This window comes from Triticum urartu, chromosome 2A (assembly GCF_056163025.1).
Source record: "Triticum urartu cultivar PI428250 chromosome 2A, HENAU_Tu73, whole genome shotgun sequence".
Taxonomy (NCBI): Eukaryota; Viridiplantae; Streptophyta; class Magnoliopsida; order Poales; family Poaceae; genus Triticum; species Triticum urartu.
In genome coordinates this window covers 432,528,619-432,542,946 of record NC_141874.1, presented here as the reverse complement: position 1 = coordinate 432,542,946, position 14,328 = coordinate 432,528,619, and the positions used below count along the sequence as shown (strand labels likewise).

The window sequence follows — 14,328 nt, the reverse complement described above, 5'->3', positions numbered from 1 at the left end:
TGTAGAAACCAACACCAATTAGCTTTGTCCTCTTGCCCAACAATACCAAATGCTAGTGGGTATATATTGTTGTTGCCATCTCTATCAGTGGCAGCAAGTAGTTGAGTACCAGTAGTTAACTTAATGAAGCACCCATCAACACCTAAATGAGCAAGGAAATTCAATATTTAGAACATTCAAATGCATTTAAAGATGAAACAATATGTAACTAATGCACAAGGTGAACAAACTAACCAATGAATGGTCTGCACCCCTTGAGAAACCCCTCCCTTGCTCCATTGATGCAATGGAACATAGCATGAAATCTTGGACCTGGATGGGGGATTTTTGCATTGGGTGTTGGAGTTACAGTAGTGACAACTACTCTACTCCCAGGGTTTGTATCCATCACTGTCTGAGCATAGTCTTTCAACCTAGGGTATTGCTTCTTGTGGTCTCCTAGCACAGCATCAATAGCTAGGTTCTTTGCCCTATATGACATTGACTTGGGCACATCCACACCATACTTCTCCATGCAGGCATCAATCAAAGTCTGAATGCCAGTTGTTAGATCAGATCTGAACAGTGACTCATACTTCTGTGCAAGCCACTTGGCACTTACCCTTGTTGTCTCTGTACTAATAGGGCAAATGTGCTTAATTCTCATCTTCTTAATTACAAAAATAGTTTCACCTTTTATAACTGCTGCCACCATAAAGAAGTTGCAATGTTTTTGGTTGCATTCTACAATTATTTTTTTATCTGAGTTCCTATGATATCTGCAGTTTCTGTCTTGAGTGATGTACAAGTTCAACAAAGCCTCTCTGAATTGATGTTGATCCAAAAAACACATCTTTATACATAATTGCTCATGTGGTGCCTCCATCTTCTCATTGTACCATTTTCTAGGAGGCCTCTGCTTTGCCCTGCTCTTCCTTTTCTTTGGCAGTACAAATGACAATGGCTCATAACCATCATCATCAGCCTTCTTCAACAATCCTTTCTCTTCTTCATCAGATGAAGGTTTGAAATCAGATTCCTCCTCTTGAACTACACTTGAATGTGTCCTTGTTGTAGGCCCTTTCCTATCTGGAAGCTTCTGTTTCTTCTTCTTCTTCTTCTTCTTCTCTTCCTGTACAATTACAGTTTCTTCATCCTGTGAAACAACTTTCTCATCTTCATCCATTTGGAAAGGTTCCTCAACCTCTGTGTCATCCTCATAATGCACCACTTCTTCCACCTCGGATTCTTCATCATCTGTTTCTTCCTCTTCTATTTCATCATACTCTCTCTGTTTCTTTCCCTCCTCCATCTCTATATCACCAGCATCACCCATATAAAAAGGGTTTACATCACTGTCATCTTCACCTTCACAATCAGAACCACCACTGCCATCATATCCCTCTTCTTCTTCTATTTCCAACACAACTTTCAGTTTTCCTTTTACATTCTTGCTCTCTTGTGTGCAAACACCAGTACCATGAGCTACACTGAAGCTGCTACTCTGACTTTCAAAGGCAACTCCTTCTTCATCAACAGCATAGATGGGTGGCTCACTGAGATCATATAACACAGGCTCTTCATACACAACAGTGGATAATTCTTGCCTCTCAAATGGGCTGCAAAGAGGTGGAACAGTGGATAATTCTTGCCTCTCAAACTGGCTGCAAAGAGGTGGAACAGTGGATAATTCTTGCCTCTCAAACTGGCTGCAAGGAGGTGGAACAATGGATAAATCTTGCCTCTCAAACTGGCTGCAAGGAGGTGGACATGCTCTCACTAACAAATTTAAAACCTTACACTCCTCAACCGCCTCTTTACTAGTTGCAACTCAGCATTACTCTCTACCATCTCTAATCCTTTCTTCCCTAAATCTGGATTCTCAATGTGAAACAATAGATCATATTCACTAAATCCTTGGGTTTCCATCACTGCAATCATATTCATGTATGTCACATCTGAACTGCAGAGCTTCAGCTCAAACATTTCTGAAGCATCAAAATGGAACCTAACATCCAAAATGTCATCATACAAACTGCAAAATGAAATAACAGACAAAATTGGTTAATAAACAATTTTTCTTAACAGATAGGCTAACATATAAACAAAGCTTTGTTTAATTTAGCCTTGCAATATGAATAAACTAAACAATTACTACAAAATCAAACAATGTAAACAACTATCTCAATGCAACCATAATTACAGAGTGGGTACTTAACTCACAGCAAACTGATGTTTTGTATTTTCATATAAGTAGTTAACAGAATTGTCCACTAATGATGCTCTGCTCTAGTTAGGACTCATTTAATCCACTATGCTTCTCTGCTCTGCTCTGGTCTAATGGTGCTATGCTCTAATGGTGCTCTGCTCTAGTTAGGACTAAGAAATAACAATGTAAGCCACTAATGATGCTCTGCTCTGCTCCAGTTAGGTAACACATAATGCTGCTATGACAATTTGGACTAACAAATAACAATGTAATCCACTATACTTCTCTGCTCTAATTAGAACTAGCTATTAGAGTGCTAAACATGCAGGCAGTAGAAACCTAACCCTAATCCCCAATTTCAATGAGCAAGAATGGAACAGTTGACCACTTACAGAACACCACCGAAGCCATGAGTCCAGTGATGGGCGGTGCTAGGGTTGGCCACCCAAATTCGCGCCAACTGCAGCCTCTGCTCCATCGACAACGCCGGCTCCGCAAAATCTTCGTCCTCGCTACTGTACTCCGAGCTGGAGTAGCCGCCACTGCCATCTAGGCCTAAGCGGGGGAGGTCGCCGCCGCTCACATCGCCCCGGCCATCGCCGCCTGCCGGAGTCGCCGAGGCCATCGTCGCCTAGGGAGGCACAACAGCCGGGGGGGGGGGAGAGGAGGGCGCGAGGGAGGAGCAGCCGCAGGGGAGGTGACAGTGCCTAAGCACTTCGATCCTAGGCTACGGCGGCGTGCTGTGGCGGGTGGCGGGGAGGCAGCCGCCGGCGAGGGGGAGGCAGCCGCCGGCGAGGGTGCGAGGGCAGAGCGGGGTCGGGGTCTGGCTCGGTCGCACCAGCGAGACCTAAACGGTGCGAGCCGGCATCGTCCTAGTCAGCGCGCGGGCACGCGCGCACTGGTTAGCGTGGCGCCTGACGGACGGGCTCAACCGGTCAGCTTTTCTGTCAATACGTATAAAACGCACTTTTAGTCTTTTTTGCAACGGCTCATCCCAATCTTGGTACTGACACATAAAAATTACCAATTTTGGTACCAATCTACTTTCAATGCCTCAATTGTGGTACTTCTATGTAATTTAAGGGCCCGTTCGGATCTCATCCACGATCTAGCTTCCCGAGAAGCCAGCGAGAAGCGACCCGAACGGTTCACCTCCGAGAATCCCGCTCCAGGAGACCGAGCGGCCCGCAGTGTAAATCCGTAGAGCAGCAGAAGCGTAGCTTCACGTAAAGGAGGAGGAGAAGTTGCTGGTAATTATTGGGAAATGCCCTTCCGAAGTGCCTCGGTGCGAACCGTTTTCTTTCGCTCAAACAGTTTTCCTCGTTACGAGCAATCAAACTGGGCCACAAACTCGCTTCCTGGGCTGCCAGCCCATAATGACGGAGAAGAGGAGCTGGTGGTGGGGCGAACGTATTCGAATCCGGTCAGAAGCTGGCGGCGGCTGGCTTCTCAGGAAGCTGGCTATTTCATGAAGCTGGATGAGATCCGAACGGGCCCTTACTCTCAGACATCCGACTATTGTTTGTACAGCCCGCTCCTCTGTTCTCTTCAGTCCGTTCAGAACGACGCACGCCGCCCCGCTTCGTTCGCTCGCTCGGACTGCCCCTCCGCCCGCCGCCGGAGCTCCACCCTCCCGCCCCGCCCGCCGGTCCTCCTCCCGCCCCCGCGGGTCCTCCACCGCGCGATCCCGTCCCGCCCCGCCCTGCCTTCCGCTCGACCCCAGCTCGCTCCCGTCCGCGAATCGAGGGAGGGAGGTTCCTCTCAGGTGAGCTTCCCTCTCCCAATTCTGATGCCCCATGTATCTGGTTAGTTCCCCAATTTGGGTGATTTCAGGGTTTCATGCGTGCCGCGATTTTGTTTGGTACGTATCAACTCTAGCACTAGCATGGGGAATTCACAGCACATAGTCGAGCATAATTGACAAAACTATTTTCGCAACAAAATTAGTACTCCCTACGTTCACAAATATTAAGATGTTTTGGATATTTCAGTATGGACTACATGCGGACTGAAATGAGTGAACAAACATACTAAAACGTGTCTACATACATCTGATTCACAAAAAAGTTAGGACGTTTTATACTATTTGTGAACGGAGGGAGGAATAATTATGACAAATTGCCATCTAAATCTTGAAGGCCGACTTGTTAACGTTTTAGTCTCTCAGTAATGAGGGACATCTTGTGGATTAGATGCAATGAATTGGATGAAAGAGCATGTGCAAGTGTTGTACGAATTGACACACATAAAAGTGTGCTGTCGGGTCGTTCAAGATGTGAAGAAATGGAAGGCAAAGGTGGAACATAACCATTGGATGAGATATAAACTGGAATAAACATTTTTGCTTGGTTAAGTATTTTTTACATTCCTATAGATAAATAGTCTTCTTTTGCTTGGAAACTCAGTGCCTTAACCCATGTACAAGCATAAGTCAGCTCCCACCGGTGTAATATGTAAATTTTTTTGGACATTGACACTTTGACATAGTCTTCAAGATTATTATTTTTTGATCATCAGTTTATGTGCAAACATGTTCTCACACATAAAAATGATTATACATTATTGCAAGTATATGTATTGATAAATCTAACAATATTAAGTTTTTTTATGGATTCTTGCAATTCTTTGTTTATACATGTTTAAACTTAGAAACATTTTACTAGCATTAAATTTTAAAGAACTTACGTTTTGAATCAGAGGTAGTATCCTGTATCCGTTTCCTTTAGTTTCCCTTTTAAATGTTAACAAGTGATATTGAGTCGCCGATTAGTTGGCGGCTTGGTGCTTAATTGCTGCGACTACGCACTTGCCAGTGTAGCGGTTGTGGCTTGCTTCTATGATTCGAGCCACACATATGGAAGGCGACTTGCTCCTACTAGTCGGTGACTATGAACGCGGAGCCATGCGTGTCTCGATTCGGTGAGACCCAGTGGCAGGAATCTATTTTGAAGATAGTTGTTCCGTGCTATTGGATCAAGTGGGATCTGAAAATAAGAATGTTATAAAAGGACACACCTTTTTTTGGATCACGACTATAGTCTATAGTCGTGACTCTGACTGTATTTGACAACAAAAAAACCTTGATACTAACTTGTTTTTCTACAGAGCTTACTCTTTAGAAGGAATGGGAGATAGAGAAAGGCGAGTGGTGTTTGTCACAGTAGGGACGACATGTTTCGATGCTCTTGTCAAAGTGGTAGATTCTGAGGAACTCAAACAAGCACTACTGCAGAAAGGTTACACAGACCTTCTGATTCAAATGGGCCGAGGAACATACAAGCCATCCAAGGTAACATCTGTCTCCATCTTGCAGTCAATTTTCTTTGTGTGGTTTTGCTTAGTGACTGGCCGACTGCACCTTTTAGTCAATGCAGTATTTTGTTATCAAAATCGCAATCTACAGCATACTTAATAGGTAAGAAGGGAAAGTCCGATAATGTTTTGCAATCTCATCAGGTTCTACTACTGCAAGGAGTAATTGATTTGTAATGTTGCTTATTAATCCTTAAATGGACATAGTATCTGACCAACTGAGATCTGTAACTGCTGATCTGACATCTAGGTGTAAATTGCGCATTGCTTGTGGAAAGAAATTGCATGAAGATATTTGTAACTAATTGTGGCATCCTTATAGATGCTGACACTTTTAATGCTACAATCATTTACATCTTTTGATGCATCACATGAACAAAATTCCAGACTTGCAAAATTTATGATAAAGCTAGACAGGAAAGGTGGCAAAAAAAAAGGGAACATAGGCAACATTAGGATAACACATTGGCAGAGATAAGTTTGATTGTCCAGACTTCAGGCAAGTTCACAATGTTTTACTTTTTTGTGTGCTAACTACTCCCTCCGATCCATACTGGTCTTAGATTTGTCTAGATACGGATGTATCTAGACACGTTTTAGTGTTAGATACATCCGTATCTAGACAAATCTAAGACAAGTAATATGGATCAGAGGTAGTATGATAATTTGAAGTCTCATAATGGAAAAGATCAAATTATGGTCTAGTGAACTGGTGCCTTTTATATATAGTATTATAGACTGGAATACCAGAATCTGGTTACAAGAGCATTAGGCTATTGTGCAATAGAAGGTGGAAATAAACTGGGACAATGAAGGATCTGATGGGAAAATAGGAAAGTAACTCGCTTATATGTTAGGGCATCTCCAACGCCGACCCTCAAACCGCCTGCAACCGTCCGGACCGCGTGGTCCGGACGTGTTTTGCCATCCAACGCGGGCCTGTATCAGTCTGCCGACCGTTCCCGACGTGCTTTTTCCCGCAAACCGGAAACAAAACTGGGGGAAGGGGGGGCTTTGCGGGCGTCTGGACCACTGCCACGCCCACATCTGATTGTCGTGGCCGACCCAAAAAAACATCCTGTCTCTCCCGCGCTTTCCATCCAACGCCCACGCCGCATTCATGCCGGTCCAGAGCACGCAGCAGCCGGTATTGATGCCGAGCAACGTGACCGGACGGGAGGGCAACGCTGACGGACACGACATCTCGGGCGTTGCCGCTTCAATGCAGACGACGCGTCCCGAGAAACCAACTCCGGTTGCTGCGCCGCATTGAAGCGGGTTGACCGGCCCTTCGCATGGCCTGGCCACGGCTATTTAAGTCGTACCTCGGCGATGCACATATCCAAGCCCCTCCTTCCCGAGCATTTCCAACTCCAGCGATGTCGAAGTCATGGTTCTCCGCGCTGGCGGGCGGAGACGGCAGCAGTTCTTCGTCAGGCGGCTCATGGCGCCGCCGCCCTCATTCTCGGGGCCCCTCGGCATCCACAGTGGTCGACTCCTCTGGCAAGGACGAGATCATCATCTCCTTCGGCGACGAGGAGGACCAGGCGCCGCCGCAGGAGCAGCAGCCGTAGCAGCAGCTACGCCTCCTCGCGGAGGCAACTCTGACGGACTAGGAATTCGTCCGTCAGATGGAGCTCATGACGAAGCATCGCTCCGTCAGATGGGCTCGGTGCCACCCTCGCAGCCGCGTGCGGTCAAGGAGGAACCGCCATCCCTACCTCGCTACCGCATGAAGAGGGAGCCGGTGTCCCCTCTCCGGCGAGTGAAGGAGGAGACCGCACCCCCCACCCTCGCGCAACCGAGGTTGCGTCCAGATCGGACGCTGCATCAAGGAGGAGCCGCCACGCAACCGCAGCGTCCATGTCAGGCACCGCGTGAAGGAGGAGCCAGCGTCGCCGCCAGCACACAACCGCTAGGCCCGCCCATATTGACGGGTCTGTGTCACCGCCCCACGAAAACCGCCACGGACAGTTTGTCAAGGACGAGCTGCCGCCCATGATCACCAAGGCATGAGGGCTGTCGGGTCCGAGGAGGAGCGGGCGGCGAGGCAACAGGCACGCTGCGAGCAGCGCAACGCCGCCCGACGCTCCGCATTCGCTAAGTTGGACGCAGCGCCGGAATGGGTCTGCAACGACCCAGACCTCCCTGCCGCCTGGGCCCTCGACCGCTCCATCACCACCGCGGAGACTGCAGCCAAGCGCCGCCTTGACGGCGAGCTTGCCAAGATCGGTGAGGACTGGTTGCTTAGCGATTCCTTCGCCAACGCTGGCAGGGGCAAGGCCGCCGCCTGTGCTCCGCAGGTGCCGTCGGCATTGTCTGCGGCGGCCCTCCGACCGCGCAGGAGGAAGTGGAGCGGCTCCTCCGCAAGTGCAAGCTACGGCCGGACAAGGCTGTCGCGGCCCACCGGCGCCCTACCACAGCTGGAGGGATGACAGTGACGGCACGAACAGCGACGACATTGCGGTCGGGCAGGGCGGCCACGTGTACGAGGTGGTTGTCCAGTACAAGCAGTTTTTTTAGTTTTCAGTAAAAACGGCCGAGATATAGGCCGTTTATGTAAATTATGACAGAACTTGACTGAATTTCGTCGTGTTTGATTAAATTTTGCCCGGTTTGTTAAATAAACTTCGAAATGTTTTTGCATGGCCGGCTCCCGCATCCTTGTCCGCGGATCCCCCCCCCCCCCCTCCCCCTGGCTGTCCGCGGACGGATGTGGTGTCCGGTTTGCGGGTTAGCGTTGGAGATTCCCTTACTCGTGTCGTGGTGTCGAACTAAAACCATGACACTTATTATGATCAAAGGGAGTAATTGATTTCTTGTGGGTATAAACTTCATTTCGATACGTCACCGCTTTGTTAAGTCCAGGAGATAATTTGATTTTTGAATAATAACTGCAACTATATACTTTAATAACTGGCAGGATCCTCAAAAAAAAGTTGGCAAGGCAGAAGGCCTACGTAGGTTCTAGTTCTTACATAGTACTATCTAATATCTTTTTTTAGGATAGTACTATCTAATATCTTCTGCTGCACTGTACCGTAATCATTGGTTGTAGTTTGTATCTAACGGTTATAAGTGTGTGAATGTACCATGAATTTAGTTTTTTCTTCTTGAATATAGGCCTCAGGAAATTCAAGTCTTCAAGTTGAGCATTTCACTTTTTCACCAAGCATAGCTGACAACATACGGGAAGCATCCTTAGTCATCAGTCATGCAGGTGATGATCAAATCTGAATAATAGATTTATTTTCTTGAGAAACTATAATGGAACGATACTTGAAGCAGATTATTTGATGGTGAATCCTTTGGCCTATGTATATTGGTTGTTGTAATGATATAGCCCTAAGCAATCTCTTTCACACTGATATTGTCACAACTCTTAAACCTGTAGAAATCTATGTTAAGGATTTTGATTCTTCTGTCATTATTTATGGATTTGGAGTTTCAACTTCAAATAGGAGTAACTTTTTTGGCGAGAAGGAAATAAATACTACAGACTAGCATTTCGACACATGTCCATTACTAGGTGGTCACTATCGTGCACTATCCTGTGAATTTTGTAGAAGGCGGACAAAGGTGCCTGCTGAATTGGCATTAGTCACTAGTGATCATGGAATCAGGACTTGTAGTTGCATCTATATGTAGTCTTTTGGACTTTTGTTGTTGGAAAACTTGCTATATTTTAGAGCGAGAGGGTTATGGAAATATAATATGCTGCCCGTGTTGCATTTTAGCGACATGAATGGTTGGAAAAAGCATTCCAATCCATCGTTTGTTTAACTTGTTATTGCTGACAGGTTCTGGCAGCATATTTGAGACGCTGCGACTGGGCAAACCTCTTATCGTGGTTGTGAATGAAGACCTGATGGACAATCACCAAAGCGAGCTAGCAGAGGAACTGGCCGAGAGGAATCACCTTTTCTGTGCCCATCCACACACGTTGCGGGAGACCGTCGAGGCGATGGATCTGAAGACGCTCCAGCCTTACGTGCCAGGAGAGGCCAAGCCAGTTGTGGCACTGATAAACAGATTTCTTGGTTTCCCTGTTGATTGATAGTGCGTATTTTCTCTTCATGGAACAATCATTTATTCAGCTTTGAAGGGCCTGTAAGACGTGGAAAAAAGATTTCAAGAATGTACAGATTTACACCGTTTTATGGCGAGATGATTTTCTGGGTTTGACCCCATTTGTAAGATGCAATTTAAGAACACCTGAATGAAGTTATTACGGATCCAAAGTGCATACTCCCTTCATTTACTTAAGGCTCTTCCTAGTGCTCCATGGTGGACAGGTGCTAAGCATGTCACATAAGTGAAAAATTGGCATGGCATAATAATTAAGGAGAAAGAGCACTTTGGTGACCCGGGAAGAACCAATGCCAAATGCGTGAACCTAGGCAAACCATTTAAATGAAATAACTTGACCAATGGATGAAAGACTTTAAGTGTTAACTTATTAAATAAAGTGTGCTTAGCAACAAGTTAAGCACCTATGCACTGGGGAGTTGAGTTGCTAAGGTATTTAATGCACTTATCACCTTATCTAAGCACCTTTGCATTGGAGGAGGTCTGAGTATACAAGATCACATACTCCCCCGTTTCAATTTACAAGTCCTGCGCGTATACCTAGGTTGCCAATTTTATCACTCTAATATAAACTATATAACACAAAAATTATACCGTTTGAAAATAGAACATCTGAAGTTTATATTGGTATATTTTTTGTAATATATGACTTGTATTAGGTTGGTCAAATTGACGACCTAGGGGTACGTGCACACCCTGTAAACTGAGAGAGAGGAAGTACTTGAATTACTGGTACCAAGATAAAAATTAATATCTATTTTGTAAGTCAACTTGTCTTCTGTTTACTAGGTTAATTAATAGGGCACATGCAAATTAGAGAAAATTGAATGGAACAAAGGGAGAAAGTAGTTGAGACTATTATTGTCATTCACTGCATGCATGCGAGCAGTTAAACCATGAGTTGCTAATATGAGGCAAGGTCATCAATTTTTGCATCGGTTACTCTTGGTAGCCTTGTATAGCTACAAAATGTATTTTCATAGTGGTCTTGTTGTATACAAAAACTGAAGTAGTAGTTTAAATACTTTAAAGGGTGGTTATGTACTCCCTCTGTGCAAAACAGAAATGAAGCAAGACCACGACAATTATTTTGCGGAAAAAATAAATAACAACCATGATACTTATTTTGGAACCGAGGAAGTTTATCAAAACCATCAGATGAATATAATGCGTTTTCATCGATACAATGGAACTGGAAATTATTTTGTTGGTTGTCACTAGGTGAGTAAATTACAAAATGAAAAACGCATTTGTGGTTAAGGCATCTCCAATAGGTCCCTATTTTAGGGCACTAATAAACTGTACTTGGAGCAAAATTTGCAACATCTCAAAGTAATTTTCAGGGTACCAAAAAACGTGCATCTCTAATAAATGCCCTAAAATAGGGCACTAGTGCTCAAACAGTTGCCCTAAAATAGGGCATTCGCACCATAAATGCATACATATTGCAATCAAACAAATATCAAACTTATGTCAAATCAATCCAAAACAAACATAACAATAATTCGACCCACAACATCAAATGCAACACAATACAACAAAGTTTAGCACACAATGCAATAAAGTTCATCAACAATACAACAAACACACAGATGAAAGGAACTAGGGGCGTAGAAACGGTATGGTTTGGCAAGGTAGCATTAGCTTTGCCCCGGCAAAGGCCATCTGGAAGTGTTGGGCTCCTCTCTCCTGCAAGCTGTTCATGTGGCTAGCCACACATTATCGTCTCTAGACGACCGATCGTAGATTCAGACATGGGCTTCAAGATCATCGATCGCCATGCTACATATGTGCCCAGGAGGAAGACACTATGGATCACATCCTGGTTCAATGTGTTTTTGCTCGACAGGTCTGGCATAAATGCTTTCAACAAGCTCGGTTGGATATCTCTCTGGTCCCGACCACAAATGACTCCTTGGAGGACTGGTGGATGGCGAGTCGCGCTCTAATACCAGCTGAGCACAGAAAGGGTTTTGATTCGCTGGTAATGCTATTCACTTGGCAGCTGTGGAAGCATAGAAACGGTATGGTTTTTGGTCAGAGAACTGCGATTGACACGGTGCAGCATTTTACCATGCAAACTTTCGAAATTATGCGCACTTGGGTGTTGGCAGGAGGACGTGCAGTTAGCATATTTTGTGAGTAGTAGAGTGTAGTGTTGGAGTGGAGCTGGGGATCTCTGGCAAACATCGGTTAGGTCGTGTGCCAGATCATACCTCTCATTTGTAACAATTTCTTGTACATATTTCCATCTTTTATAAAGCTAAGGTACGCGATTGCGTACTCTCAAAAAAAAGAAAGGAACTAGGGGCGTTGTTGCCCATGCCATGCCACCCTCCTCCATGATATCTTTTTGAAGAACATTATGAGTATCGGACTCTGATGTCATGGTACACCTTAACAAAAGCGTTGGATTTGATCTTGCCTTCTAGTTGGCCGCATCGGTTTTCTGTGAGGTGATAGAAGGTGTAATCTAAATTTTATCCACACTCGTTCTCAATGACAATGTCGTTCAAGATCATGCAAGTTATGATGGTGTACCAAAGGTTCTCTTGATTCCAAAATCTAGCCGGTCCTTGCACAATAGCAAATTGGATGGTTATCCCTATTCTATAGCCTGTCCTTCTTAGTGCAACCCAGGCACCTAGGTGGGTGCCCCATATAATTTACCTATATATATAGAAAGTCTATTCATCACCCAGTGTGCAGAATAAATTATTCTTCACTCGAGGTAATCTTAAGATCATTTCACAAATAAATTACATTTTAAATACGAATAGTTACATTCATATTGATTCACCGTGTAAAATTTGGCATAAGAAAAAAGGTGATAAGATTAGAAAAATTACATTTTATGTAAATTTTACATTATGTTTTTACATTTGTAATTTTACATAACATACAATATTTTTTACGAAGATTTTTTTACGTTCTCTTTTTATGTCTGAAATAAGATAAAATTTATGATTTTACAGTGCATTGATATTAAAATAGAGGGGGGGGGGGTGAAGAATAACCATTCCTCACTCAGGGTGACGAATTGTCAATGAGCTAGTCTAGTAGAGGCTTACTAGGGACACGGTGGTACAAGTGTAGTATGAATAGTAGATATAGGTTTTCGTAATATGAAAATATAAAAATAGCAAGGTAGAAGTGATAAAACGGAGCACACACGATATTGCAATGCTTGAAAACAAGGCCTAGGGTTCATATCTTCACTAGTTACAATCTCCCAAGAGTGCTAATATAATTGAATCATATAACAATCCCTCAACGTGCGACGAAGAATCACTCCAAAGTTCTTATCTAGCGGAGAATATAAGACGAAATTGTTTTGTAGGGTACGAAAGTTATCCTTTCCGATCAATCTATTAAGCTATTCCTATAAGTGTCACAAACAGCCCTAGAGTTCGTACTAAAATAACACCATATGATACACATCAACCAACTCTAATGTCACCTAGATGCTCCAATGTCATCACAAGTATCTGTGAGTTGATTATTCGATACGCATCAAACAACTTCAAATTCATAATATTTAATCCAACATAAAGAACTTCAAAGAGTGCCCCAAGATTTCTATAGGAGAAAGTAGGAAGAACACATGTATCAACCCCCATGCATAGATTACCCGGATGTCACCACAGGAATCCACAAGCTGAGTACCAAAACATACATCAAGTGAATCAATAGAACACCCATTGTCACCACGGGTATCCACATGCAAGACATATGTGACGCCCCCGATTTAATCATACACTAATCATGCACGCAAACGTGTACGATCAAGATCAGGGACTCACGGGAAGATATCACAACGCAACTCTAAAAACATAAATAAGTCATACAAGCATCATAATACAAGCCAGGGGCTCGAGGGCTCGAATACAAGTGCTCGATCATAGACGAGTCAGCGGAAGCAACAATATCTGAGTAAAGACATAAGTTAAACAAGTTTGCCTTAAGAAGGCTAGCACAAAAGTAGCAACGATCGAAAAGGCGAGGCCTCCTGCCTGGGACCTCCTAACTACTCCTCGAAGCCGAACTCCACGTAGATCCTCGGGATCCTCTGGCTCCTGGACTCCATCATATGATCGCAATAACCGGGAAAGGGGGGAAAATAAATAGCAAAGCAACCGTGAGTACTCATTCAAAGTACTCGCAAGCAAGGATCTACACTACATATGCATTGGTATCAATGAAATGGGTAGTATCTGTGGACTGAACTGCAGAATGCCAGAATAAGAGGGGGATATCTAGTCCTACCGAAGACTACGCTTCTGGCAGCCTCCATCTTGAACCAGTAGCTGAGAGTAGAGGTAAGTTAACCAAGTATCAATGTATAGCATAAACCTACCCGGCGATCCTCTCCTCGTCGCCTTGTGAGAGAGCGGTCACCGGGTTGTATCTGGCACTTGAAAGGGTGTGTTTTATTAAGTATCCGGTTCTAGTTGTCATAAGGTCAAGGTACAACTCCGGGTTGTCCTTTTACCGAGGGACACGGCTATTCGAATAAATAAACTTCCCTGTAGGGGTGCACCACATTTCCCAACACGCTCGATCCCTCTGGCCGAACATGAAGGAAATATGTCCTAGAGGCAATAATAAAGTTATTATTTATTTCCTTATATCATGATAAATGTTTATTATTAATGCTAGAAATGTATTAACCGGAAACATAATACATGTGTGAATACATAGACAAATAGAGTGTCACTAGTATGCCTCTACTTGACTAG

General features: G+C 44.3%; 2 protein-coding genes across 2 annotated transcripts; one reads left to right on the top strand and one right to left on the bottom strand.

Moving 5' to 3' along the window:
• Positions 1-229: 229 nt before the first annotated feature.
• LOC147985356 (uncharacterized) lies at positions 230-1,315 on the bottom strand. The gene has a single exon (XM_087539874.1). It carries the CDS (start codon positions 1,313-1,315, stop codon positions 230-232), a length of 1,086 nt encoding a protein of 361 aa, XP_087396000.1.
• A 2,363-nt stretch (positions 1,316-3,678) lies between these two features.
• LOC125537870 (uncharacterized) lies at positions 3,679-9,741 on the top strand. Its single transcript, XM_048701192.2, has 4 exons — positions 3,679-3,953; positions 5,294-5,477; positions 8,624-8,720; positions 9,301-9,741. The coding sequence occupies exons 2-4, from the start codon at positions 5,313-5,315 to the stop codon at positions 9,555-9,557; spliced, it is 519 nt and encodes a 172-aa protein (XP_048557149.2). The 5' UTR covers positions 3,679-3,953; positions 5,294-5,312; the 3' UTR covers positions 9,558-9,741.
• The last annotated feature ends 4,587 nt before the right edge of the window (positions 9,742-14,328 follow it).